The following is a 24250-nucleotide window of genomic DNA, read 5'->3' as shown; positions in this document are numbered from 1 at the left end:
AGCAACTGCGCTGAGAGGCAACAGCAAAACCCCTGTTATCTCGATAACAGTTTGAGGACAATTGATTTCAACACTCATGACCCAGACGTTTTCTTGACTCGGTAACGTGATCCTCGAGGAGCCAGTGGATATCTGATGAGAACCTGAAATAGAGTTATTATTATTATTAGGATCATCCCCTTTGATGAGTGAGAGCGAGGACTCAGGGGTAACACAACGTCGGGATAGAATTGCATTGACAGATTCGGCTTGCAGGCCGAAATTATAGCAGCAGCAAGGGAAGCTAATAAGACGCTTCCAGTCTTGAAGGGCGAATCGGAAATCGTTGACAATGCTCCTGACCTGCGGTGCGCGTGGGAAGTGGAAACGTCGGCTGAACTCCGGGAATGCGAGGCCTAGATCGCCTGGGATCGCCTGGCTTGGCAGGAAGGTGGACTAAAAAAGCGCCTCGTGGTGTTCGTGGAGTGGGTTTTCGGGACTTCAGGGTGCTGGGGCGTCGGGCCCACGAATCGGAGAAAAAAGTGGCGACAGCGATGGTCGCGCAGGGACGCGCAGATTCGCCAGATGTTCGGGATGGGACCGAGTCTTGGCTGGGGAACACGGGCCGCCAACCCCTGGACCGGACCCTCTTATATCAGGCGAAGCGGAGCCGTCGTTCCGGTACAGCTCCACCACGCCTTAATTGGCCGCGATATTACTGGTCCAGACACCCAAATTACCCCGGATCGCGTGCCATCCTGGATCGATGGTGGTACCGAAACTTCCGTCAGCGATCTCCCCCCCTCCAATTTTCCGCCATGAGGCAGCCGCGGGCCATGTCGCTCCTAATTGGGATGGTGGGAAGAGTGGGAAACACACAAGATGCTTCTCGGGCGGCGGCGGCTCAGGATGCAAATCGAAGCGGCCGGCGGGCGCGCGGGCGCGTGGGGCGATATGGGGTTCCTCTTTAGCAAGGGAATCGCCACCATGCTGGAGCCGTACTGGAGCTATCGAATAATTCCCAGGGATGTTATAACGTGCTCCCCATAGCCCGTAGCCCACAGTCGTGGGAGAGAGCATGATTGCTGCGAGAGCCACTGCGACGGAGACGGATATACCGAGAGCTTGGCGAGTAACGTTCACCTTTGCCCGTTTCCCATCAACAAGCCAGGTTGCGCCCATTTTTGCCTAAAGGTAGGGAAGTAGCCTTATATTGATCGCTATCGCCGCTGCTTGAACGCCTTCTGGCCAAACTCTTAGTGGCTCCCCCTCGACTCGTTCTTGAATTTCATATCTACCTGGCACGCGCACCTAGTGTTGAGCACGAGCACGACAAGCAGGCAGAAGCGGTTGGTCGGACGGTATTGGCTTATCTGGGACTCGAAGGCTCTCCATCTCGGCGTCACCCCCCATCCTCGATCGAGCTCGAAAACCCGACTCCGACTTCCTTCCTCTTTTTTCCCCAAGACCGACGGGTGGATTCGATGCTCATCGACGCAGGATGACAAGCTCAGCAGGCGCCGCCGTTTCGAGTCCGAGGGTGTCATTACCCAGCATGGACATCGACGGGAGGACAGTATTGACGGCGACCAATAATAGTTCGGGCGGATTGGGAGGTATAGACAAGGGTATGGACATTCGGAGTGGAATTGGCACTGGCGCTGGCACTGGCAGCAGGCGCTGCACCCAGTGCGGGCGGCGCACCCCGTGCCACCACCATGCTCTGCCGAGCATCCAGAAAGAGAAGGTCCGCCCCCGCAGAGTAACAAAGCTCAAGCATCGCGCTTCCACCTCCAAACATGACAATAATCAAGCCATGGAGCCGCCAGTCCTCTCCTTCTACGGCACCGAGCCCGTACCTCTACCCTCGCGATTTGCCCAGATAAAGCGCAATCTCGTGGCAGGCCATGAATCCCAGCTCGAGGCTTCTTGGGCACGCCTGCTCGACGCCCTGCGCGAAGAAGTCGACCACATCCAAAATTTGGGGCCCAACTTGACCCCATCAATTGACTTTGCCAATGTCGACGACCCGTCCAAGACGGCCGATTTTGCCCGCGACCTGAAGCGCTACGGCGTCGGCGTCGTGCGCGGCGTCATGCCCAAGGCTGACGCCGACGTCTGCATTTCCGAGACGGTGAAATACCTCGAAACAAAGCAGGACTTCAAGGCTCCGTCCGCGCAGGACCCGACCTGCTTCGACTTTTTCTGGACTCCGGCCCAGGTGCGCACCCGCGCCCACCCCAACGTATTGCACGCGCAAAAGTTTGCCATGTCGCTGTGGGACAATCAGGCCGACGACAGAATGGCGACCCGCTTCCCAATCTGCTACGCCGACCGTCTTCGCATCCACGGTGTCACAGTTGGCAGCATGGGCGACGGTGCAGCCAAGGGAAATGTGACTCCCCCAGTCAACGCGAGCGGCAATGGCACCCCGACTGGCGCCAGCGCCGCGCTCGAGCTGCCCGGCGACTTTACTTCGTCGACGGTGATTGCACAGGTCGACAACGGCAGCCTAGAGCGATGGGAGCCCGATGGCTACGGCCGCGGGGGCACCTACGACGCCGTCTTCGAGGGCGCATGGGAGTCATACGACCCGTGGGACCCGACAGGCCGCGTGAGCACCACCTCGGACCTGTACAATGGCTACGGCGCCTGCAGCATCTTCCGCATGTACCAGGGCGTCCTAGCCCTCAGCACGATCGGGCCAGGCATGATCCGGCTGCTGCCGTCGCCCAAGCTGGCCACGGCGTACTTCCTGCTTCGGCCCTTCTTCTCCCCGAAGGTCAAGGCGCCCGAGAACGAGCGCGACGGGCCCGAATGGGAGGCTTACCTCGATGCGTCCAACTGGCAGCTCGACCGCGAGCAGAGCACTATCATCCACGGGGCCGTGCCGGGCCACGCCCAGCGCCTGACGGAGCTGTGGCACCCGCACCTACACCTGCGCCGGACCCTCGTCACCATCCCCACCCTCCAGCCCGGCGACTACATCATGTGGCACCCGGATCTGGCCTACCACATCACCAGCAACGGCAGCATCGCCGCCAGCCGCGCCGCCACGCCGCCGCCCGACGAGCCCGCCACCCCCAACGTCTCCATCCTTGTCTACCTCCCCGCCGCACCCCTCACCCAGACCAACGCCCTCTACCTCGCCCGCCAGCGCAAGACCTTCCAGCGCGGCCACCCGGGCCCGGATTTTGACGCCACGGGTAGCGGCCTCGGCACCGAGGCGTCGCACACAGGACGGCCCGGCGAGGCCGAGATTGCCGAGGTGGGCGGGCCCGCGGGCCTACAGGCCATGGGGCTTGCGCCGTTCGACGTGGCGCCGACGCCGCCGGCAGGTGATGAGAAGAAGGCGGAGGACGGCGGCGTCCGGGATGGGAAAGACGCGGGGATGATGATGGAGCTGGACGGCAGCAGCGGTGAGGCCAAGGGCAAGGGCGTCGAGGGCCGGGCGTCGCCGGGACAGGGAGAGGTGGAGGTGGCGCGGCTGGCGAACATCATATTGTTCCCGGACAGGTACGACTTCTACATGGCGAGGAGGCATGTGACCTCGGCGCCCAAGGTGAAGAAGGAGAAGGAGTGAGGGCTAGACATGCATCCACCCCGCCACCGTTTTTGGCATGGTATGGGGGCGGTTATTCAGGAGCTGCTCGAAGGAGTCGGCAGCGAGACTCTGGGAGTCTTTCACATTGGCGAGCTCTAGCATATTGGAGAGGTTCTCGTGCAATGAAGATTTTGATATAGACGCAAATACAAAGGTGCCGCAGCATCTGATTTATATCCCTTTTGTCACTCAGTCGGCCGTTACTTGCTCGTGTTTTGGCCGCCAGACGCATCCCCGTACCGGAAAGAGAGACGGACATGCGGGTTAGAGAGTGTGCATCTTCACAGTCGGCAGCAGCTGAGAGCTTCAGTTGAAAATGATCTCGCCCCTTCTTTCTCCACACTAGACACTCCAAGCTAACAGAGGTTGTCGGAAAGTCTACTGATCTTACATTCGCTGAGATTCTGCTGTTGTGACTCACCTGAGAGCTTATGCACCCCTGGGTTCACGGATCCATCTTTCCTTCCAGGGGCGATATTCCACCACAAAGTCACAATTTCCTACCTGGCTCCTGGGTCGGTGACTGTCTCCACAACGCAAGTCGAAGGTTGCATTGCCATAATCAACATGTAATTGAGCCGCAAGGTGCAAGGTTGGTCTCGATGATGTGGCTTCCATCCTAACTGTCAATGTAGCAAGTGCACCTTTTTGGGACGTTGTTCTAATGATTTAATGACTCCGTTCGCTTTGCAAGCCTGTTGAACAGATCAGATTATGATGAAAAATCCCACGTTAGGTATAACTCAGATGTAGCTCGAGTCTTCGTACAACAGTTTGTCCTCCTCTATTCACCCTCTGCCCGCCATCATTGTCATCAACAACAGCCAGCAGTAATGCCAAGAAACAACGCCCCGTCCCAAAGCAATCCCAAGCCATCCATCCCAATGCCAACTCCCCCTTTCTCCATCCCCAACTATTCCTCATCATCGTCATCATCATCCGCAAAAGCCACATGATGCGAGCAAAGCAACCAATCCGCCCCAGCAGTCTGCCTCCACGAACTACTAGCCGTAGCCTTGACCTCCCTCACGCCCTTCCTCCCCTTCCGAAACAGGCTAACCCTATACACCAGCGCCACGGCCATGAGGTCGATCTCCACGACCTGCGGGTCCCCCCTGAACCGGTAACCCGCCCACTTGCCGCCGGCGCCCTCGAGCGCGTCGCTCACCGAGGGGTCCGTCTCCTTGCCGAGGGCCCGGTCGGTGCCCGCCAGCAGCGGGTTGATCATGACGCAGTCGTGCGCCAGGTACTCCTTGGCCGCCTCGGGCGACTCGCACATGGCCCGCCACAGGAGCGTCTCCATCTCCACCGCGGCCGCGTTGTTGCGCTTGCTGATCGTGTCCAGCCGCTCGTTGGAGCCCAGGGTCGTTGAGGACGTCATGGCCTTGCCTTCGCTGCCGCTGCCGCTGCTGCCGCCTTCGTTGGTGCTGGGATTGGTTTGGGTTTCGTTGGTGAGGCCGAGGACTGTGGGCATACCGGTTGGGTTGTGGCAATGATAAAATCCAGGGGTGGGGGTAGCTCTTGTTAGAGGGGGGGGGGAGTGTTTGGGCCTTTTTTTTGGAGATGGGTTGTGTAAGTGGCACAACGACGATGGTTTTGTTCTCAAGTAGGACGGCAAAACACAGAATGGAGCGCGCAGGCAGTAGGTAGATTCTTAAAGGGTGGCAATGAACTGATCAAATCTTGGTTACCTAGTTGTGGGAATCCCTCGATATTTAATCGCAGACCATATGAAATCCCAGGGCTAGGAAATCCTGTTTGTTGTGGTGGTGAGCCGTGTCATGCATTGACGTCAGCGTGGGCAGGCTGGCCGATGATCGATCGGCCTCGCCCTCCCTCCCACAACCACACATCCCTGATTATGATGCCGAGTGCGACAGGGAAGTCTCGCCCCAAAAATACCCTTCGTCTGCGAGATTGATTGGTTTCCATCATTGATCGTGTTTAACCTACTGTGTTCCGTATCTCCCTGGCACTGCCAGCCAAGTCTCTTCTCGGCCGGGACGAGCTGGGTATGACGGGATCTATCACGTTGCACTCTCTTCTCTTGCACTATGGGGAACCTTGCAATGATCCCAAATTCACCCGCAGAGTCCCGCAGAGTGAGTTCATCTGCGATTCCAGTATTTCATACACGACTGAGTCAGGGCGTCTCCCATATCAGTCGAGCCATTAGATCTTACCACGCCCGTCCCTAAAACGCCAAAAAAAGAAAAGTCCAAAAAACACCCCCCCTTCCCCCCCCCTGTCCGTGGGTGGTGTCATCCATCCTTGTTAACCCATTGCCCAGAAACCGCGTACATCATTATAACAATACAGTGTCTCCTTCCGCCACTCATGCTGCCACGTCGCTCTTCTGGCTGGCCCTCCTCAGGTTCAGCATCATCTTCTCCACCAGCGCCATCGACTCGGCTGGCACCTCTGGTAATTCACGAACGACTGGCGACGTTGCCGGGTCTTGTACGCTCATGGGTGGCCCCTGTTCGTATTGTGGCATTTGGAATCCTATTCCCACTGACGGGGCTTGTAGACAGTGTTGTAGCCCTGGTACGGTAGTGGAAATAGGGTCTGTTGTTGGACTCGCTTCCGTCCTCGCCACTGGACCTGAAATCGCATCCCCAACCCCAATGCCAAGGGGCTGGCTTCCTACGCGGCCATGGTGACCGAACTGACTCGGCTGGTTCGCTTGCGGAGTCTGTGCAACCGGAACGGGTGAAACGGTCGCTCGGCTTCCTGCATAGAAAGGGGATTGCCCATTAGACGGTGATGTCACGGCCTGTCGAGGGTCTTGCATGGTCGGTGGAGGCCGTGCGCCATTTGTTGGGGTTGCTTGGCTGGGTTGCTTCACATACGGCGGCAACGGGATTGGACTGTGGCTCTGCTTTGCGAAGGCCGGAGCCCTCGGCGGAGCGGGAGCCGGCGACTGAGATTGGGGTCTTGTCTGTGGTCTCGTATCGGGGACGAACTGGCCAGGGGCCGGGGTGTAGTCGTGTTGCCAAGTAGCCCCATACTGGGGTCTGATGGCTGGATGAAGAGGAGTAGAGCCGGGTTGCCGAGTCGCGAACGAACCCGTCGAGGCCGGTGTCTGGGGGTATTGCCCGGCATGGTGAGGCGAGAAACCATGTGGACTGTTATAGGTTGTTGGGCTTGCGGCCGACCAAGCTTCGGAAGGGGCCTGAGGCCTAGTTGATCGTTGTTGGGCGTAAGGTGAACCGTAACCGGATGATGGAGGGGTATTTGCCGGCGCTGGACTATGGATGCCCGATTGGAAGGGCTGGAGAAGCGCAGCTGGGATGCCCTTGACAGGCCCCTTATTCCCTGACAGAGCCTGCTGTGCTTTGACCAAGAACGCTCGCAAGTTGCCCTCGTACCCGTTTGTGAATCCGCCCCAGGCCGCGTACGGCGTACGATACCTCGATGAGTCCCTGAAAACGAGGTTAGGATATACCTACAACCGTAATGCTAAACAAGATATCCCTTACCTATTGTGGTGGACCTGGAAGAAGCTGTACTTCTGGAATGCGCTCATGCCGGGCCGTGTCGTGCTGCCGTCGGCTTGGGAATATCGCGGGGCGCCGGGCTTCAAGAGGGACGAGGTCATCGGTACATGGTGATAGGGGCGCGACCCAGGCGCACCGGGTTGTGTAGGCCAGACTCTTGATTGAGGCTGAGGATAATGCCCTGATTTCATGTGAGCGGGGGGCCTAGTCAAGCCGGGAAGCTGCGGGAATCCATTACTACCTCCGACAGGCGCGAAGCGGTTCGAACTAGGTGGCGCCGTGGGACCCATGAACCGAGGGTCTGTGCCGAAGGAGAGCTGTTGCTTGGCTAGATGTTGCTGCCGCCCGGCGGCTGGTGCCGGATCCTTCGGCGCGAACTTCTCCGGGGTGTACTGCATCTTGTAGCTCGCCCCAACCGGCTTGCGAGGCTTGTATACGTATGGCTTTGCGGCTTTCGAGGCTGCTGTTGGTGTCGATTGTGGGGGCGGCATTGCTTGCGTCGGATGCACTGCAGAGTAGGACCGCCTCGGTTGCGGAGCCGGAGCCCGCGCGGTATACGCAGTATATGCGGGCCGGGGGATCGTGTCCAAGAAGTTGCTCCTCGGATTGTGCACAGGTTTGGCCAGATTCTCTGCGTACTGAGCCCTCGACTCTGTGGATGTTTTGCCAAGGTAATGCCAGATCTGATTCTCCTTGAACAGATCCAACTTCGTCTGGGCGTCATTCTTGGGAATATCACCGGTGTGGAACTCGGCCCATGTGAACCCCTCAACAAATGTTTCGTCCTTCCGCGGTAGCTCGTCAGTAACCCGCTTTGTCGCGTTGATCTCTTGCTTAGCCTTCCTCGACGTCGGCATTGGCACGGCATTCGGCGACGCCTTTGGAAGACGCAAGTCGGCGGGATTGGGTAGCAATAGCCACTTCCACTCAACCTCGATACGATCACTGATCTCGGTTAGCGCTGCCCAGCTTTGCGATGTACGACCGACAACATACCCGTTGGGAATGACGTCAAGGAGCAGTGTTTGCTCGTCGTGACGGTTCTCCACGACGACACCAGCGAATATATCACCACGGTAATACTGGAGCTGGCATATCCGACCCTTCTTGAGCGCCGCCGCAGCCTCGCGAACGCGTGCGTCTCCATCGAGAACATCGCCATCCAACTTCTTGTCCCGCTTCGTCCGGTGGAAGCGGCAGCTAAACTCGAAGGCCTGCTCTTTATACTCGGTTCCGTCTTCGGCGAAGACGGGGACCTCCTCCTCCTCGACGAAGACGCCGGCTGCAGCCGCGCAGGTGGCATGGTACGACCTGGCACATTTCTTCTGGGAGCACTGGAAGCAGGCCCCCTTCTTGGACCGGCAGAATAGACACTTCAGGTCCAGGCGAGCCTTGTCGATGTTGGCCGCGTTCGCGACAATTTCCTTGTCGTCCACCGTCTCGATGTATGTCTCGGGAACATAGAGAGCACACATGCGATGAGCCTTGCGGCCATCATCCGTGGGCAGGATTTCTGCGCCGGGAATGTCATTGGGGCAGAGACAGCAGACGGGCTCAGCGACGGCCTTGAGACGGAGGCGGATCTTCTTGACCTTGACCTTGCCGTCCTTGTCGCGAACTGCGCGCTTACGTTTCGTCCCTGCAGCCTTAGCTCTGACCGTGTGGCTGGACGGAGGACTCGGAAGGCCGGTGTTATCACCCTCATCCTCCTCCTCCTCCTCTTCCTCGTCCTCCGTCTCCTCGTATTCCGTGGATTCCCCGCGGAGCTTGCGCTCGATCTCGTAGACATCCACCCAGACACTGTCCTGGGCCTGGGCACACTCGCATTTCTTAGCGATTTTCCCAATAGGCAGCCAGCTGTCCAAGGCAAAATTGACGGCCTCGGCGCAGTTATACCCAAGGTTATATCCGGAATGGTAGCCGTACGGATACGTGACGACGAACTCTCCGGGGTACGAAACACACTTGTTGACGGTGATGTTGTAGTGCTGCTTGAGGTGGCTTGGAGAGATCAAGAAGCCCTTGTGTCGGAGGAACTGGTCGCAAGACTTCGCTTCGGTGGGCCAGATATTCTTCATCGCGGCCTCGAATCGCCGGGCGTCCTTCTGGGAGATACTGTACCACTGCTTCGGGGCACCGAAATGGAGGTAGTTAATACTGTAGAGGTCGACATCCTCCAAGTGCCACGCAAAAGTGGCCTTCCACATCCCGAGATAAAGGTATGCCGTGTTGACGCCGGGAACCTTGGTGCCTAACACATCGAGCAGGTTCGGCAACTTGTTCAAATTCCAGTCCTCCGTCGACTCGTCGAAGAGGGTCCCCATGAGATCTGCACCGTATAGAGGAGCTGCGTAGGTGAGCGTCTTCCAGTACGTCCTCTCCAGCTCCTCACATCGCTCCGGGGTATAGTCGGACACATCCATCTGGTAGTCGAAATCTTTGAAGGCGGTCTCGTCGATTCTGGCGGAGCCCTCGCGCTTGCTGTACTTCCGACGTGCAGATACGGTCTGCGTCTTTGCGTTCGCCTGCCGTGTAAACCCCATTCTCCGCACCACTGGAGCATCGTCGTCGTCGTCTTCGTCGTCAATGCCTTCCTTCTTGACGGCCAGCGCTTCATCTTCGACAGATTTCAAAGGTTTCTCTTCAGGAGCTGGCGAGACGGGCGTTATGGGGCGATCCTCAGGTTCAGCAGCTTCCTCCTTGGAAGCGGCGGCAGATTTTCGACCCCCTCGGCCACGTCTTTTTCTCACCGGGGTAGACTTTGGAGCGTTGGTGGAGGCGGCGGCGCGGGTTCGAGTGGCCGGCTTGGGCTTTTCAGCATTTGCACGGCGCTCGCCGCGGCGGGCAGGCGGCTGGTGTTCGCTCTGGTCGCACAATTGCCGCCATTGGGGAAGATTGTAGGAGCGTTGGTGGAGGATGTTGACCTGTCGGTACGTTCCGTTGGAACCCATGATGTCTTGCTTGATCGGCTCCCTCACTCTAATCTGCTTGACCATATCATCCAGAGGCGGCAGCGAGGTTTTCCATTCCTGCGGAGGGATGATCTTGACGATTCCGGATTGCATACCGTACGAATCGATCTTCTCCATCTGTATCGGAAACAGTCAGTACTGCGCATCGCCACGAGTAATGAATCAGTCAATCATCGAGACTTACGAAACGCTTGAAGTCCTTGAACTGGTGCATGGTCGGCTTGAAAACAGGTACTGTCCCCGAGTAGTGATCCGGGAGGATCTCTCCGATGTCCTCCACGGCAGGCTCAGGCTCTGGCACTGGCACTGGCGCTGGTGCGGGTGCGGGTCCTTCGTCCTTCAGCTGATCGGCAACCAAGTCCTCGATGTCGCTCAGTTCCGAGTCGCTTCCGTCGAGGGCCATTGCGTTGTTGCTGTCGGGAGGCGAGTGCAGGCCGGCCGGCTTGGAGCTCTCCGTCACGTCGGGGCGCGGGTCGACATCCATGACGATGGTCGATTCAGTCGCCTCGGGCGCCACAGCGCCAATCGCTTCGGTCGGCATGGCTGCTGGGAGCTACATGCGGTCAAGCTCAAGGGATGGAAGATGGGTGAAGGGTCGGTGAAGCCAATGCGAGTCCGATTTGAAATTACAGGAGTGGCAGGTGGAGATCGGCAGGCCCAGTTGGAAGAAGGAAGGTTAGCTGTGTTGAGTTTCCTGGGAGGTAGTTGGGTGTATTCGATCCTCTCTCCCTGTTTCGGCGGTTGCAGGGCGGGCGGGGGGTTGGGGGCGGCAGTGTTGGCGCGAGTGCTGGGGGTTTAGTTCCGTGGTAGGAAGATGGGTCGATTCGTCTTCAATCTGGCCTGACAGGTGACAATCGGGTCAAAGTGGGAACCGCCAACGTCTTTAATCTGGTAACATTGGCCAAGTAGGATATTTTCTGGTCGATGCAAGCTATTACGTATGCGATGAAAAGAAATGATTTTCCAGATTCTCTCTCTGGCGACTGAGCAGCAGAGTCTAGACACGGAAAGAAAGCGGTGTATGGCAGGCTACCACGATACAACTTGGATGATTCATTTTCCCCCGAAAAATTAGAGTCGGCTAGGCTTGATTTGGGCAAGGAGTGGAGACAGGGTGGATAAGGTGCCCTAGGAAAAACTTAGTTTCATTGGACAAGGGAGACGAGTTACGTAGCTATCACGTGTGACCTTTGGCTCCTCTCCTTGCACCAGCGCAGATATCATTGCTCCTTACCGTCGGTATTTCGCATTGTTTCCCTTCGATTGTTGTATGGCAGCTGTTGGTAAAGATAGAAGAATACTGATTAAGAGTCGGCTGTGGTCGAGTCAAGTTGTATGTGTACTAACCTGGCGGGAAATTGAGTGAGGCTCCTGTTGTTTTCTCTGTAAAATTCTCGTTGCTCAAGTTACTTTATTTATCACTTGGGCAGTCTCGTTGTCTCTTTCCTGCATTCTGCAGCGTGGTTCGGTTGCAGTGGTAGGGGTGTGCTAGATAGTCAGCCCTATGGGTTCAACCCCTGATTGGATCAGCCATCGTCATCTCGTCGTAGATCTATCAAGCTTATTTCCTTAGTGTGCCATGCACGCCCGCGTCCCTTGCAGCCGGGATACCAGCCTATGAGATCGAGTATCCGGTCCAGGAGGCTGTCGACTTCTGATGCGAAGAAGTGATGGCGACCAGCATCTAACAAGAAGCCTTGCACAGTTTGCAAACCATTCAGGAAATCCTCTCGCTAGACCCTCATCTGGTTGCACTCGATACTAGAAGTCCCGCCTTTAGTTGTGATATGAAGCGCGGCGCCCTGAAAAAGCAAGCTGGTTCGGGTGTTCCCGAACCCGGGGGGTTGGAGGGTGTTGGCGGCTGCGGGCGGGGGTACCATCAGTGATGGTGCGAAGAGACGTCCCTGACCTCCTGTTATGTAACGGTCCTTGGGTTGCTTGATAATCCGTCCTCACCGCCAGTTTACTGCCAGCATTTGGCGATCACACCGCAGACACATCCATCAGATGTCTTGTCACCTTCGGCTGGCTGTTGCCATATGCGCTGCCCATTTACGATCTTGCCCGGAGCCCACCCGAGACGATTCGTGGCCCGCACACAGGGTGGTATCCGAGTACACCTAGCGGGCAAAATAGGAGTTGTCCACCGACGGCGATGCTAAACCGCGTTGTGATGTTTTAGTGTAACGACATCGGTAAATGGTTGATGGCCCAGCTGGAAATGACGGATCTTCACCTCAGGCGAGATGATAATGAACAATATTAACTCCCTATTATACGGGTCCAAAATAGGTACAGTCAAATCCAAACCACGGCCTGCATCTCGCGCGATTCTTTGTGTGTAAGTGTGAATACGTGAGGTAGATCATGAGAGCCAAAAAGCCGAGGCTTTGCGGGGGTTAGCTTTGTCATCGTTCGCCTAGATGCCCCGCTCCCAGGCCCACGACCTCGAATATCACGAGGATGATGTCGACCGCCAGCCATGCGATGCCTGTTTCAGGTTTAATCGGTTAGCAGGGATGGGAAGACTTGGAGAAAGTCCCAACATACCAGTATAGACGACCAACTTGGTCACCACCTCGACGTCATACCGCACACGCGGCTTGACGAGCTGCGAAAAGACCTCGTTCTCTTCCAGTTCGTCCCGCTGCTGTCCAACATATACGTTTGACTCCGCCGGCCCTTCCGAGTCCCCGTCTCTCTCCGGGCTGGGGCTGGCAACCACGGCACCACGGCCCATCATCTGTTCGTACTCTGCCAACCTTCCACTCTGCACGCCCGAGGCCTGCGAGCACCTCCCCGTGTGGTCCCCCGCTCCGGTCGCATCTTCGGGCCCCCCGCTGGCTATTTCCCTCAGGCCCGTCAGGCTCCCCTTGCTCCGCACACTCCCCGCATCGCTTCCGATGCTCTCCCTCCTCCTCCGGTCCCGATATGCAAGCGTCTCGTACGCGTCTGCCGCGCTCTGCGGCCCGATGCTGACCGACCTGCCCCTGCCGGGGCCCCTTATGCTCCTGACCATCTTGGGAAAGTCGCTGACGTTGGGCAGCACGTTGTCATCCCTCAGCCGCAGCGGCACGTCCTTGTACTCGCTGGCGGGCACGAAGAAGCGCCGCGGCAGGCTGAGGCCGTGCGTCTCGATGACGCGGAACAGGCGCGGAAGCGACTTGAGCAGCGCCGGCTTCATGGCCTCGCGCCACGCGAAGATGACCAGCACGCCCAGCACGGTGCGCGCCGCCGCCGCCGGCCATCCCAGCGCCGCCAGGTCGAAGGTGGCGTCGGGCCCGACGTAGAGCGCCCCGAGCGGGCTCCGGCCCAGGCGCCGCGTGCCGACCTCGACGCCGATCATGACGCCCGCGAAGGCGACGCTGTCGTCGAAGCACGGGCAGTCGTCGGCCGGCTCCGGGTGGACGCGCACGAGCGCGATGATGGCCACCGCGACGGCCAGCGGGGCGAGGTAGGAGCTCTCGCGCATCCAGGTAGCGACGGGCGGGCCGTGGTGGAACTCGACGAGCGAGATGGTCGCCCCGACCACGGACCCCACCAGCACGTCGAGGAAGCCGTGCATGCCGCAGTACAGGCGGCCGAAGACGATGGAGACGGCGTAGAAGTAGGCCAGCGCCTCAAGGGCCAGCGTCATCGCCGGCGAGAAGGCGTTGGACTCGCTGCGCAGTAGCAGCACCGCGTATACGGCGACCGACACGGCGTTGGCCGAGTGTGTGGACGGGAAGCCGTATTCGAGCGCCGCGGAGCCGGACATGGTGATTCGCTGGAGGGGCGGCGAGAGCGGTCGCGGGAGCGAGCACATGTCCTTGATGAAGCCGGTGAAGAACACGCCCATGGCGAGGATGTGGACGAGCCTTTGGTTTGGGGGTGCAAGACATGTCAGCGAGGGCTGTCGAGCGTGAAGACTGGACTCAATGGTTTTTGCCTACCCTTTAGCAAATGAAAACCAGCCGCACCAGAAGAGGATTGGGAGACCGATCATGAAGAAGGTATGTGTGCCTAGGTTGGCGGTAATAGCGAAGTAACTGTCCAGAGCTGGCGTGCGCATCTTGGATTGGAGGTAGGCAAGGTAAGGAGTTTCCCGCCGGAGAAGAGGAAGCATCCTCTGGCGAAGATTGTACCGCCATTTCGGGAGGGCTCGTCTGTCTGCCACCGGGTGTCAGTGTCGTGGCTATCATGACCAGAAGTATATGGGCAAAGAAAGCGGGGGGGATAGGACGCGGGGAGGCAGCAAGTAGATGGATAGGTATGCCGGGGACATACAATGATCCAGACTCCTCAACCCCGCTTGCACGACGCCGTCCGGGGTAAGGCTGGAGGCCGCATCGGGATCCGAAGGCGGGGCTTTCGGGTTTCTGGCGGGCTGTTGGCGCTCTGAGCCGTAGCTAGAGCCATGGTCGGGTCGATTCATGGAAGCGGTCCACGCGCCTCTGTCGTCATCAATCCGTCACTCGGTCGAGGCGTCTGGTCCTGGAGATAAGGAGAGTAGAGGAGCCGGGAATTGACGACTGTAGAGAGACATTGACAGTTCAAGAACTGAATGCAAGAGGCGTGTTGAAGACGGACTGGTGGATTTTTCAACGGTCCCGCTGCGTTTCTTGGGCCGAGGCGCAAGTCCCAAAGACTTGCAGAGAGCAAGCGTCCATCTCGACCACCGTCGCCGCCCACTCCAAATTTCCCAAAGTTTATCAACTGGAGCCTGGCGGGGGTAGACAGGGGTTTGGCAAGACCCCTGGACGCTCCGGCTAGCTCGCTAGGTACTCCGTACAGTAAGGTTATTCTTCAGCTCCCCAAATTTGCATGTGCTTTCGACTTGTCCAATCACAAATTACGTCTGTCCTGCGTACACCTTATCCAATCTTGGCATCCGATGTTATCACAGCGCCATCATCACGACTCGGCAAGTGAGTAGAAAGAATCCCGAGCCAGACAGACAAACATGTGGTCTCTGGCGGGCAAGAAGTGCATCGTCACAGGCGGCAACCAGGGCATCGGGTTCGCCATCGCCAAGCGCTTCCTGGGCGAGGGCGCCAATGTCTGCCTGGTCGGCCGCAACGCCGCGAGGGTGGACGACGCCGTCCGGAGGCTGCAGCCAGGAATCCGACCCCCCGAGTCGGACCCGGGCAGGACTGACGCCCAACCCCGTCTCCACGGCCACGTCTGCGAGGCCATCAGCGGGCAAAAGGACTGGATCGAGCTCTTCGCCAAACACGTAAGTCCACCCCATACCCTTTCTCCCTCCGCACCCCATTAACGCAACCCCCTTCCCCCAAAAGCCCGACGTCGACGTCCTCGTCAACTGCGCCGGCGTGAGCACGGACCGGCTCCTGATCCGGCTGGACGACGACGACGTGGCCGGCGCGCTCGACACGAACCTGCGGGCCGCCATCTGGGGCTGCAAGCACGCGAGCCGGCGCATGATGGCCCGCGCCGGTAGGCCCGGCGGCGGCGACGGCAGCGGCGGCTGCATCATCAACGTGTCCAGCCTGCTGGCGACCAAGGGCCGTGCCGGCGCTTCCGTCTACGCCGCCTCAAAGGCCGGCATTCTTGGTGAGTTCGCACACGTTTGCACACCCACCGATTTCGAGTCCGGTACTGGGTCTTAATTGTTGTTTTATCTTCTTGCCTATTCTCTCTTTCTTGGGCCCCGGTAGGGGAGAGTATCTAACCGTGCCTTTTATCTACTGGTTAACAGGTTTAACTACATCCCTCTCTCAGGAGCTCGGCCGCTGGGGTATCCGCGTCAATGCCTTGGTTCCTGGTTACATCGACACCCGGATGACAGAAAGTAAGTCCAGAAACCGTATCCAGAAGCAATATCCTTTTTTACGGATTGCTCTCGTCCCATGGCCGCGCCCCGCGGTCCCCTAGCGCGCTGCTCCTTTCCCTCCAAACCAGCCATTCCTGAAACCATGCCTGAAAATCAGAACCTCTATCCTTGCGATCCTAGGCTAATGTACATGTGTGCGCCAGATCTTTCTGCTCAGGAGGAGTTGAAGGACAGGATCCCCCTGAGACGGTTCGGCCACGTCGACGAGGTGGCCGATGCAGCCGCGTTCCTTGCTAAGAATCCCTATGCCAGCAATTGCATTCTCAACCTCGATGGAGGTTTGAGTGCCACTTGATGGCCGTTGCGTGTAAAAAACGTCTTGTCAGCAATACACGTAAACCTACAGACTACCTATCCCCCAGCGTCCGTCGTATCAGTCGTCGTCAACGACAATGGCACCGCCCGACGAGTCGCCGTCAACAAGGATCACGTCATCGTCAGTGGCGGGCGCCTCACCCGCAAATCTGGCCTTTTTGGTTGGCGTAGCTTCGTCCGGCTCATCGGCTCGAGGCCGCTTCAAGTTCGTCCCTTTGTTGCTGGCCTCGTCGGTCACGGCATGCTTGCCATTCGTGGTGGCGCCGACGCCGTTGTCTTCTGTCGTAGGCGTCTTCTTGGGTTTCCGCGGGATCTCGGGCTTCGTATCTGCCGCGTTGCCTTGGATTGGTTTACCGCCGCCCAGCGGTTCTTTTCTTTATGCATGTCAGCGGATGCGAAGTGACGGGTGTTTCGAGGAACTTACGCCTCCTGGATGTTCACTATGACATTGACGAAGGGGTCGTCGTCGTCATCGTCAACGATGGTTATGCAGCTGTCTTGACTGATACCTGGACCGGGTTTAGTATGTATAAGATTTGCAAGTAGGGAGTTGATTGTACGAGAAGGAAATAGAAAAAGAAGAAAGCTTACCAAGTTCGCTCAGCTTCTTGTCCAAGTTCTCCGTCTCGTCGGGATCGTAAAGAATGCCAACGTCGTTGCTGACAGAGATCTCCTTCCCGCCATATCCCAGCTCGAGCCTCAGGAAGTCTTCGACTAGGTCGTTGAGTGTCGCTCGCGAAAGGTCGACGTAGACGGAGGTGCTGTACACGCTGCACACCGGGCAGTCTGGATCTGGTCTTCTCGGCCTATCTGACGCGAGGAGTCTTGCAAAGGCAAAGGGCGTCAGAAATACCTGCCACATGGGGTCAGCAAACACACACCAAACCAGCTACTAGATCAAGTATTTTTACCTCTCTTGCTTGGTCATACTCCCCCCGAAGGACCTTGAAAGACTCGAGGACGCAAAGGCCAGCGACGATGGCATTTGTTGTCGCAATCGCCGGGATGATGTTGCCGGCCATCTGCTTGATATCAAATCGAGATTTCCGGTCAATGCCAAATATCGCAGATCTGATATTCGCACTCGCGGCAACAAAGTCAAGCGTGTCTTCATCGTCCTTATCGAAGGTGATCATGGGCTGTGGCCCGGAGCCTTGGTTCTCTTTCAGATCGAGCATGCGCCTGCTGAGCCGGCCCAAACTGTTGTTGAAAACGACGAAGCTCTCCTCCAAGGACCACACCTTCTGTCCGTCCGCGAGTATGGAATCGCTTGATGCGGCGGCGTCGGCGGCCTTCTCAGTCAGGAATTCGTAGTCGAGCGGCTCTGGCGGCTTTCTCGACTTCCACATGTCCTCCATTGATCTCAGCCGCACAACATCCTTATTGAAGACCTTGTCGAAGAGTAGCTGTGGGAACTCGACGGTCCCCATAGACTGTTGGATCCTTCTCAACTCCTCTGATTCCCTCCTGAGCTCCGCGATCTCCTCGGCATTGTCCTGGTCCTCCGAATGGTCGAACGCGGATGCATCCTCGCTAACTCCGAAGATTTCGTTGAGGAGGTAGCTCTTGCCCCAGACGATGCAGTGGATGGGCTGGCTCGGCGTGCTCCGAATCGTGCAGACCGGGAATGATTTGGGTGTTTCTTTCGGCGTGCAGTCGTAGCATGCGGTCACGCCCTTCTTGATGACCTGTACTTGGCCGTTGAAGCCAGTGGTGCCACTCTCAATTAACGGGACATCGGAAGCCAGGCACATCTTGTTGACGTGCCGCCGCGCCTCCAAGTTGTCAAGGGCGTTGAATACGATGTTGAAGCCCCTAAACCACTGCACGTTAAACTCCGAGTCCTTGATGTTGGCATGGTGAGCAACGATCTTGACGTCGGGGTTGAATCGCTGCGCCGCCTCGGTCGCTACCTGTAATCCGCGTCAGTCTGTATCCAACCAGGACCGTGGAAGCTGTGGTTGTAACCGTACCAGGGCCTTCGATTTCTTGATATGTTCCTGCCGGAAGAGGAATTGGCGGTTCAGGTTACTGAGGTCGATGGTGTCGAGGTCGACAACGTGGATTTCGCCGAAGCCCGTGAGAGCGAGGTTCTTGAGGAGTTCGCATCCGATCCCTCCAGCGCCCACCATCAGCACGCGCGCCTGCGAGGCCAAAGTTAGCCCGGATTCGGATTGAAGATCGCCGGCAGGTGCCATGGCTTGAAAACAGCGTAGGAAAAGCGTAGGGGTTGGTTAGGAAGGAAGAGAAGTTTAAGTTTAAGGCAAAGTTTAAGAAGGCCCAGAGAAGAGCATGGACCGGGCTTTAAGCTGTGCCGCCAGCCTCGTGATGGAAATAGCAAACGGCCGTTTCGTCAATGGGAACTGTGCGGGGATCCTCAGAGACGTACCTGTTTGACATGCGCATTTGTGGCACGGCCCAGTGATTGGGAGTTGAAGCTGTCTCGAGTCAAGACAGGCGCGACGGGCGCGACGGGCACGACAACGTGGTTCTGGGGCATCGTCGTCATAGGCACGGGTATCTGCCCCTGCGTAGCCATGCTGGTTGAACACAGCTATGAAATGGCGGAAGCGACGGAGGAGTTTCGTCCAGACGAATTGCTTCCAAGGAAGGAGGCCGTGGGGAATTCGGTTCGTAGCCTCGGATGTTCAGCCGGCCGCGACAAGCGATCGCGGGTCAGCCTTATTAGAAAATGCGCCGAAAATTTTAGTGGTGGGTTGATGGGCACTGCTGAAGAGAAGTTGTGACCACTCAAATGAAGGTTAGCCTGATTACGTAAGGTAATTGCACCAACAAGGGAAGCTGCTCGAAGAAGGTGGTGGTTTTGCAGGGAAGGTAACAAACTGGAACTTTAGTGACACATCACTAAAAGGCGAAATACTGCAGACAACCTTAGGTTCAACGAGACCATGACTCGTATTTTCCGTCTCTCTGTTTTCACCAGCCTGACCAACATAAGATTCAGGTGTACCCAGCATTCAGTGCCGCCGAACTATTGGAGATGCCTGCTAGTGTAGGTACTATTTTAGTGCAGCCAACGGGAGAAAGTGGCACGGCCCTACAAGCCCAGAGCCTCCCACACCGAAAAACGTCCATCAATGCTTTTGTCCTTTTTAGTAATGGAGAATGAGGATGCATGAGAGCCTTGCCTAATTCGTTCCATATACTGCGTGCCTGGACATATTTGCCCGCATTTCTGTCTCTCAAAGGACTCACTGAGGCAGCAAAACGCCATGTCTGATGATGAGGCCGATCCCGAGCTTCTGGCTCTCCTCCGCCAGCATTTCATAGGACAGGCGTCACTCAACGAGGAACCAGAGACAGGGGTGCTTGAAGGTGCCGAATATGTCTACGACAACTCTATCGACGTGGCGGTGGACATGCGGTCGACCAAGAATGCCGCCGCCGCTATCTTCGCCCAGATGCAGCAGAAGAACTACTCCACTGCGAGCTGGTCTGAGGCCGAGCTGCACCCAAAGACGAAGGATGAGAGCACCGTTGCCTTCATTTTCACTATGGACCTCCTGAATTTCTCTTTCTGGTCCGAGCTGCCGGATGCCGAGCGGTTCGCCGTGTCTTACCGCGACAAACGGTGGACCGGCTACTGGAGTCTTGTCGCGTCCCTGCAGCGGGCGTTGGATGAAGGTTGGTCGAGTGACGTGACGCCTCTCCCCCATTTATTAGGTGCGCGGCCAAGTGGCCAGAAGCGGCGCCCCGGGGCCCGTCATCAAGTGTGTACGGCGGCTTGTTTCGCAACGCCATACCCTACAGAGTTAACCGTTGTGAGAAGGCGTGCCCATAACCGACCCCCATTTCTGGCAGAGCGAGGATGAGTGCACACTAGATGCCCTGAGGCAGGTCTTCAGGTCTAGCACCGATGAAGAGATACCCCTCCTAGAAGAACGGTTAGCCTGCCTGCGGGAGGCCGGCCAGGTCCTATATGAAGTACGTCGGCTTGCTCCGACGCCTGGCCTGCCCGCTCTCCTGACCATGCCCTATTAGAGATACCAATGTAGCGTTGCGAACCTCGTGGCCGCCGCCGACGGCTCCGCAGCGGCGCTTGTAAACCTTTTGGCGCGCGACTTTGCGTGCTTCCGCGACGAGCACACTTTCGAAGGTCGCCGCAAGCCGATACGCCTCCTCAAGCGGGCGCAGATCTTTGTTGCCGATCTGTGGGCGTGTTTCGGCGGCGAGAGCCACGGTGCCTTCAGGGATATCGACAAGATCACCATGTTTGCCGACTATCGGGTCCCCCAGATGTTGCACGGCCTAGGCTGTATATTCTATAGCCCGCCGTTGGGTGCAGCCATTCGGGGCTTGAAAGTCATTGAGAGCGGCTCCAGCTGGGAGATGCAGCTAAGAGGTGAGTAGGCGCCCAAGCCATGTACATTGCTCCGCTGTGGTTGCTGACAAGATGTGCCTATAGCATGCAGCATCTGGTGTGTCGAGCTCATCAGGAGGGAGATTATAAGGAATCACCCTGATGCGGATATCAATGCAATCCTGATAGATTTCTTCTTGTATGACACCGTCAAGAAATTGGAGGCGTCGGGAAAGGAGACTGCTCCACACCACAGGACCAGAAGCATCTGGTACTGACCGATCAATACTAGGTTAGGTAGCCATGACTCTTGGAAACACTTGCCGTTGGCGTGACATCCGATATCGGTTCCAAACAAGTTGGTATCCCCTTCCTCAACGACCGTAAAATCAACATAAGCCAGTTTTCCCCCAAATTGTCACGCCTCATAACGCCCTCATCGTGAAATCATACACAGGCGGCAGACACGGGATCAAGCGGCGGCGGCAGTGGGATTCATGATTTCGTCCATGTGTGCCTTCTCGATCCCGCTGTTGCCCTTCGCCTCCTCCTTCAACAGCACAGCAAGAACCTCGATCGGCGGGCTGAGGCCCAACTTCTGCGCTCGCTGCCATCGCCTAACGCGGCTGATTCCCATGCAGGGCTGTAATCTAAATTAGCCTGGGATGTACGCGACGGGGACGGAACAAGAGAGGAGAAAAGACTTGGTACGCACCCCATACTGTGAGCTCACGTCGAAATACCGCAGCACCCTCTCGCCCGTGCTCAGGCCCTCCTGGTGGACCTGCTTGGCCATGCGCTGGGATTCGAGCTTGCGCCAGTAGCGCTCGATCGCCGCATTGCTGACCTTCTCGGCCGCCAACTCCGCCTCCGACTTCTCGGGAACTATCTCGGATTCCTGGTCCTCATCCAGCTCCGGCTCCAGCTCCAGCTCCAGCTCCGGCTCCGGCTCCGGCGTGGGCTCGACCTGGACGTCGTCGGCTTCGTCCTCGGGCTCTGTGGGCTTCGCCTTCTCTGGTTGGGCCGGCTTGGCGATGGACGGGGGGATGACGGAGTCCTTGGCCGACTTGGGCACCGTCTTAGTCACCCGGTGGCTGAAGGATAGGGTCGACTGCTTGCCTGGGCCCGTAGCCTGGCGTCCGCCTGTGGATTTGCGGGTGGAGGGCATTTTGGTACTTATGGGGTTATGAGGTATGATAAGGGCGCCAAATGGCTGGGATGAGCAGTTGGATAGGTAACCTGATATTTGGCGTTTATTTTCAATCATAAAGGTAGGTACCGTTGAATGACGATGGGAGAGTCAAGTGGCGACAAAAACGGGGACCGGGCACAGGTTGCTGGCGGGGCAACGCCAAAGCCCCACGATGTCATGTGACTTGAGAGTGTAGTGCAAGTCGGCTTATACTGCACAAACACCAAACAGCCCGTGGGCTTCTACAATGGGCAGACATGTCACACAGTGAATTATAGGTACTTCGTCTTGCTTTCCCAACTTTGTCAAGGTCATGTGTTGGCGGTGTTTTCCCAAGAGGTCCTACTAAAGGCCAGTCGGTCTTTCTAATAGAAGATTTTCCAGGCTTGCCATTACCAACTTCTTAACCTGTGCATGCCATGTGAACCAGGAGACAGCCATCTTTCACCCCGAGTGTGACTCTTTTTTTTGTTTAACAAAGAGTCATGACTCCTCCCGAATCAAAAGAATATGATTTGGGATCAAAACGGAATCCAGTAGATCGACTTCTGTTTTCCGACATTACGCCCATGGCGGAAGAAAGTGCCGTGTCGCAGGTTTTTGAGTGTGGGGGATTGCCTTACCACGATTGGAGATCATGTAGGTCGCAGCGAGCATTTATTTCGATGGTGGCCACCACTAACAGGGCCTCAGATCTACTCTAGGAAATCGCTCCATGCCTTGTGCCTGGTCAACAAGCGACTAAACGCCGTGTTCTCGCTAGCCCTCTATTCCCATATCAGTCTCCGCGGACAGGATTGTGTGGCTTCCGATGACACTATTGACCGCATGATTGCTAGCCATTGGCTGGTCTGCACCAAATCCCTAGAGCTTGATAACTTCTCCGATCCGACCTATGGAGTGCCTACCACGAGTCGTCTGAAAGCCTGGAAGATCCTCCAGGAACAAATTGTCCGCTTGACCAGTCACACCCCGAATCTGAGGAAGATAGTGTAATAAACCCCACCCCATCTTTTCTTCAAGTTGCCGTATTCCGGTGGAGGACTGATTGAAGGTGTCTATTTAGGTGGCGCAACACGCATATCACAAAGCTGACGATCAAGGAAATTCACCGTCTCTGTCCTCATATCGAGCAACTTTCAGCAGAATCGCTGAGCTCTGTGTTGGAGAAAACACGGTCAGCCCTGCATTCCAGAGAACTAGCATACATCAGCGAGCCGTGCCCACTCTCTTTTCCTGCCCATCTAACCTCTCTGAGACTTTATAACCTTCGCGGCAATGTTTCCCAGTGGGTGGAGGATATCGTTGGTATCCTTATCAACTCTCCGGGGCTACTCGAGCTTGGCATCTCCCTGAACCATAACGAGCTCATCGAGCAGCACGCAACCTTTACAGATTGCCGAGGGGGCGGCCATCCTTACACCACGCGATGCAATACCCAGCCGGAATATGCCAACTTCTTCCCCAATCTTTGCGAGGAGTACCTGAAGAAAGAAGGCGTGCAGCTGAAGCTGACATCCCTGAAACTCGGCATGAGCATGATGCTAATCAAAGGATTTGTTGGTTTTCAGGGGGTGGCATTCGATGAAGACGACAAAATCCAAGGAATGCAGGCCCTCTCTAGCTTCATGGATCTGACCAAGTTGAATGACCTCGCCATATTCAATAGAGGTATCATCGGTGTCGTCAAACGACCCGTTCATTGCATATTGACGGCCAGCTATGGCAGTGATGGATTTGCCTGGTTGGCTTCCTCCCTACCCAACTTCTTCCCTAACCTCCGAGTCTTGTCACTGCTTCACCTCACCACTGTCGTGGCCAGGGCACTCGCGGCCGTCGATTGGGGGTACATGTCGAAGCTTGGGCTTCACATTAGCGACTGGGAAGTCCACCAGTTGGTCCACCCGAGCCATTCGTATCACACTCTCCTCGCTGCCTTTGGCACCCATCAGCGTGCCATCAGACCTGAGCACTCTGGCTCCCTCGACTGAGCGAGAGCCAAGGGTATAGACTTTGGGCTGAGTTCCATCTCCACGGTCCGGACCCTGTCGATGGAGATCCACCGAGACTTTTACGACTCTGCGTTCACCAAACCGCTCGCCGGGATGCCAAACCTCGAGCACCTGTGGCTGCGCTGCAGGATGTGCAGACACGAGCAAGACTGGGACGCGAAGACCATCGAGCGGAAGCGGCACCGCAGCTGGTACGGGCCCCGGGTGCACGGCGTGCACCTCCTCCAGCGCGTCTCGAAGTTGGAGCTCGCCCGGCACTGCCCGCGCCTGCGCTACCTGCGAGTCTGTCACGAGGCCTGCTCGATCGTCCGCCAAGAGTCGCCCGCCATGGCGATGATGCGGGACCTCGACGAGTTCGAGAACCGCGCGGTTACCCCGGAGTTCTTCCGCTACGAGGGGCCCCCCAGCCTCTCGGGGAAGCGCCGCCTCATAATGGTCCGATATACTTGACGAGGGAGATCCATGATTTGTTCATTTTTCATGATAGGGGCAAAAAGGGGGGGAAAGGTTACAGACGGGTTT

At 57.2% G+C, this 24250-nt stretch overlaps 9 protein-coding genes across 9 annotated transcripts; 4 read left to right on the top strand and 5 right to left on the bottom strand.

Annotated features, from left to right (window-relative positions):
• The first annotated feature begins 1751 nt into the window (after positions 1–1751).
• On the top strand, positions 1752–3754 carry QBC33DRAFT_520752 (uncharacterized protein). Its single transcript, XM_060426400.1, has one exon. It carries the CDS (start codon positions 1796–1798, stop codon positions 3560–3562), a length of 1767 nt encoding a protein of 588 aa, XP_060288502.1. The 5' UTR covers positions 1752–1795; the 3' UTR covers positions 3563–3754.
• A 420-nt stretch (positions 3755–4174) lies between these two features.
• On the bottom strand, positions 4175–5437 carry QBC33DRAFT_3595 (uncharacterized protein). The gene has a single exon (XM_060423903.1). The coding sequence runs from the start codon at positions 5055–5057 to the stop codon at positions 4497–4499; it is 561 nt and encodes a 186-aa protein (XP_060288501.1). The 5' UTR covers positions 5058–5437; the 3' UTR covers positions 4175–4496.
• Positions 5438–5918: 481 nt separating this feature from the next.
• On the bottom strand, positions 5919–10596 carry QBC33DRAFT_443431 (DNA damage-responsive transcriptional repressor RPH1; the record flags this gene model as incomplete). Its single annotated transcript, XM_060424224.1, has 3 exons — positions 5919–7008; positions 7066–10172; positions 10240–10596. The coding sequence occupies 3 exons, from the start codon at positions 10594–10596 to the stop codon at positions 5919–5921; spliced, it is 4554 nt and encodes a 1517-aa protein (XP_060288500.1).
• A 1867-nt stretch (positions 10597–12463) lies between these two features.
• Positions 12464–14469, bottom strand: QBC33DRAFT_510166 (uncharacterized protein; the record flags this gene model as incomplete). Its single annotated transcript, XM_060425747.1, has 4 exons — positions 12464–12546; positions 12606–13912; positions 13988–14204; positions 14322–14469. 4 exons carry the CDS (start codon positions 14467–14469, stop codon positions 12464–12466), a joined length of 1755 nt encoding a protein of 584 aa, XP_060288499.1.
• Positions 14470–14997: 528 nt separating this feature from the next.
• Positions 14998–16183, top strand: QBC33DRAFT_574920 (uncharacterized protein; the record flags this gene model as incomplete). The annotated part of the gene is made up of 4 exons (XM_060430790.1): positions 14998–15270; positions 15335–15608; positions 15754–15846; positions 16032–16183. 4 exons carry the CDS (start codon positions 14998–15000, stop codon positions 16181–16183), a joined length of 792 nt encoding a protein of 263 aa, XP_060288498.1.
• Positions 15897–19136, bottom strand: QBC33DRAFT_3644 (uncharacterized protein). The gene is made up of 7 exons (XM_060423944.1): positions 19048–19136; positions 18593–18953; positions 18177–18347; positions 17115–18116; positions 16795–17056; positions 16628–16712; positions 15897–16577 (listed from the first exon to the last, which is right to left on the bottom strand). The coding sequence occupies exons 2-7, from the start codon at positions 18740–18742 to the stop codon at positions 16262–16264; spliced, it is 1986 nt and encodes a 661-aa protein (XP_060288497.1). The 5' UTR covers positions 18743–18953; positions 19048–19136; the 3' UTR covers positions 15897–16261.
• QBC33DRAFT_520735 (uncharacterized protein) lies at positions 18996–20946 on the top strand. The gene is made up of 4 exons (XM_060426399.1): positions 18996–19848; positions 19994–20148; positions 20206–20566; positions 20630–20946. The coding sequence occupies exons 1-4, from the start codon at positions 19437–19439 to the stop codon at positions 20800–20802; spliced, it is 1101 nt and encodes a 366-aa protein (XP_060288496.1). The 5' UTR covers positions 18996–19436; the 3' UTR covers positions 20803–20946.
• A 50-nt stretch (positions 20947–20996) lies between these two features.
• On the bottom strand, positions 20997–21692 carry QBC33DRAFT_574917 (putative dna polymerase; the record flags this gene model as incomplete). The annotated part of the gene is made up of 2 exons (XM_060430789.1): positions 20997–21167; positions 21240–21692. 2 exons carry the CDS (start codon positions 21690–21692, stop codon positions 20997–20999), a joined length of 624 nt encoding a protein of 207 aa, XP_060288495.1.
• A 449-nt stretch (positions 21693–22141) lies between these two features.
• On the top strand, positions 22142–24182 carry QBC33DRAFT_3606 (uncharacterized protein). Its single transcript, XM_060423918.1, has 3 exons — positions 22142–22355; positions 22410–22708; positions 22783–24182. The coding sequence occupies exons 2-3, from the start codon at positions 22545–22547 to the stop codon at positions 23705–23707; spliced, it is 1089 nt and encodes a 362-aa protein (XP_060288494.1). The 5' UTR covers positions 22142–22355; positions 22410–22544; the 3' UTR covers positions 23708–24182.
• The last annotated feature ends 68 nt before the right edge of the window (positions 24183–24250 follow it).

The sequence above is a fragment of the Phialemonium atrogriseum genome (assembly GCF_030411735.1).
Source record: "Phialemonium atrogriseum strain 8032-3 unplaced genomic scaffold QBC33scaffold_1, whole genome shotgun sequence".
Classification (NCBI taxonomy): Eukaryota; Fungi; Ascomycota; class Sordariomycetes; order Cephalothecales; family Cephalothecaceae; genus Phialemonium; species Phialemonium atrogriseum.
This window is presented reverse-complemented; position numbering and strand designations above follow the sequence as displayed.

Excerpts from the sequence above, each read along its gene's own strand:
- QBC33DRAFT_3595 (XM_060423903.1), bottom strand. The coding sequence starts at position 5,057 with ATGCCCACAGTCCTCGGCCTCACCAACGAAACCCAAACCAATCCCAGC.
- QBC33DRAFT_3606 (XM_060423918.1), top strand. The coding sequence starts at position 22,545 with ATGATTGCTAGCCATTGGCTGGTCTGCACCAAATCCCTAGAGCTTGAT. Across the intron at positions 22,709-22,782 it reads CCGAATCTGAGGAAGATAGT|GTGGCGCAACACGCATATCA; the intron begins GTAATAAACCCC and ends GTGTCTATTTAG.
- QBC33DRAFT_520752 (XM_060426400.1), top strand. The coding sequence starts at position 1,796 with ATGGAGCCGCCAGTCCTCTCCTTCTACGGCACCGAGCCCGTACCTCTA.
- QBC33DRAFT_520735 (XM_060426399.1), top strand. The coding sequence starts at position 19,437 with ATGTCTGATGATGAGGCCGATCCCGAGCTTCTGGCTCTCCTCCGCCAG. Across the intron at positions 19,849-19,993 it reads GCAGCGGGCGTTGGATGAAG|GCGTGCCCATAACCGACCCC; the intron begins GTTGGTCGAGTG and ends CGTTGTGAGAAG. Across the intron at positions 20,149-20,205 it reads CCGGCCAGGTCCTATATGAA|AGATACCAATGTAGCGTTGC; the intron begins GTACGTCGGCTT and ends ATGCCCTATTAG.
- QBC33DRAFT_3644 (XM_060423944.1), bottom strand. The coding sequence starts at position 18,742 with ATGGCTACGCAGGGGCAGATACCCGTGCCTATGACGACGATGCCCCAG. Across the intron at positions 17,057-17,114 it reads AGTATGACCAAGCAAGAGAG|GTATTTCTGACGCCCTTTGC; the intron begins GTAAAAATACTT and ends CCCATGTGGCAG. Across the intron at positions 16,713-16,794 it reads CAAGAAGCTGAGCGAACTTG|GTATCAGTCAAGACAGCTGC; the intron begins GTAAGCTTTCTT and ends AACCCGGTCCAG.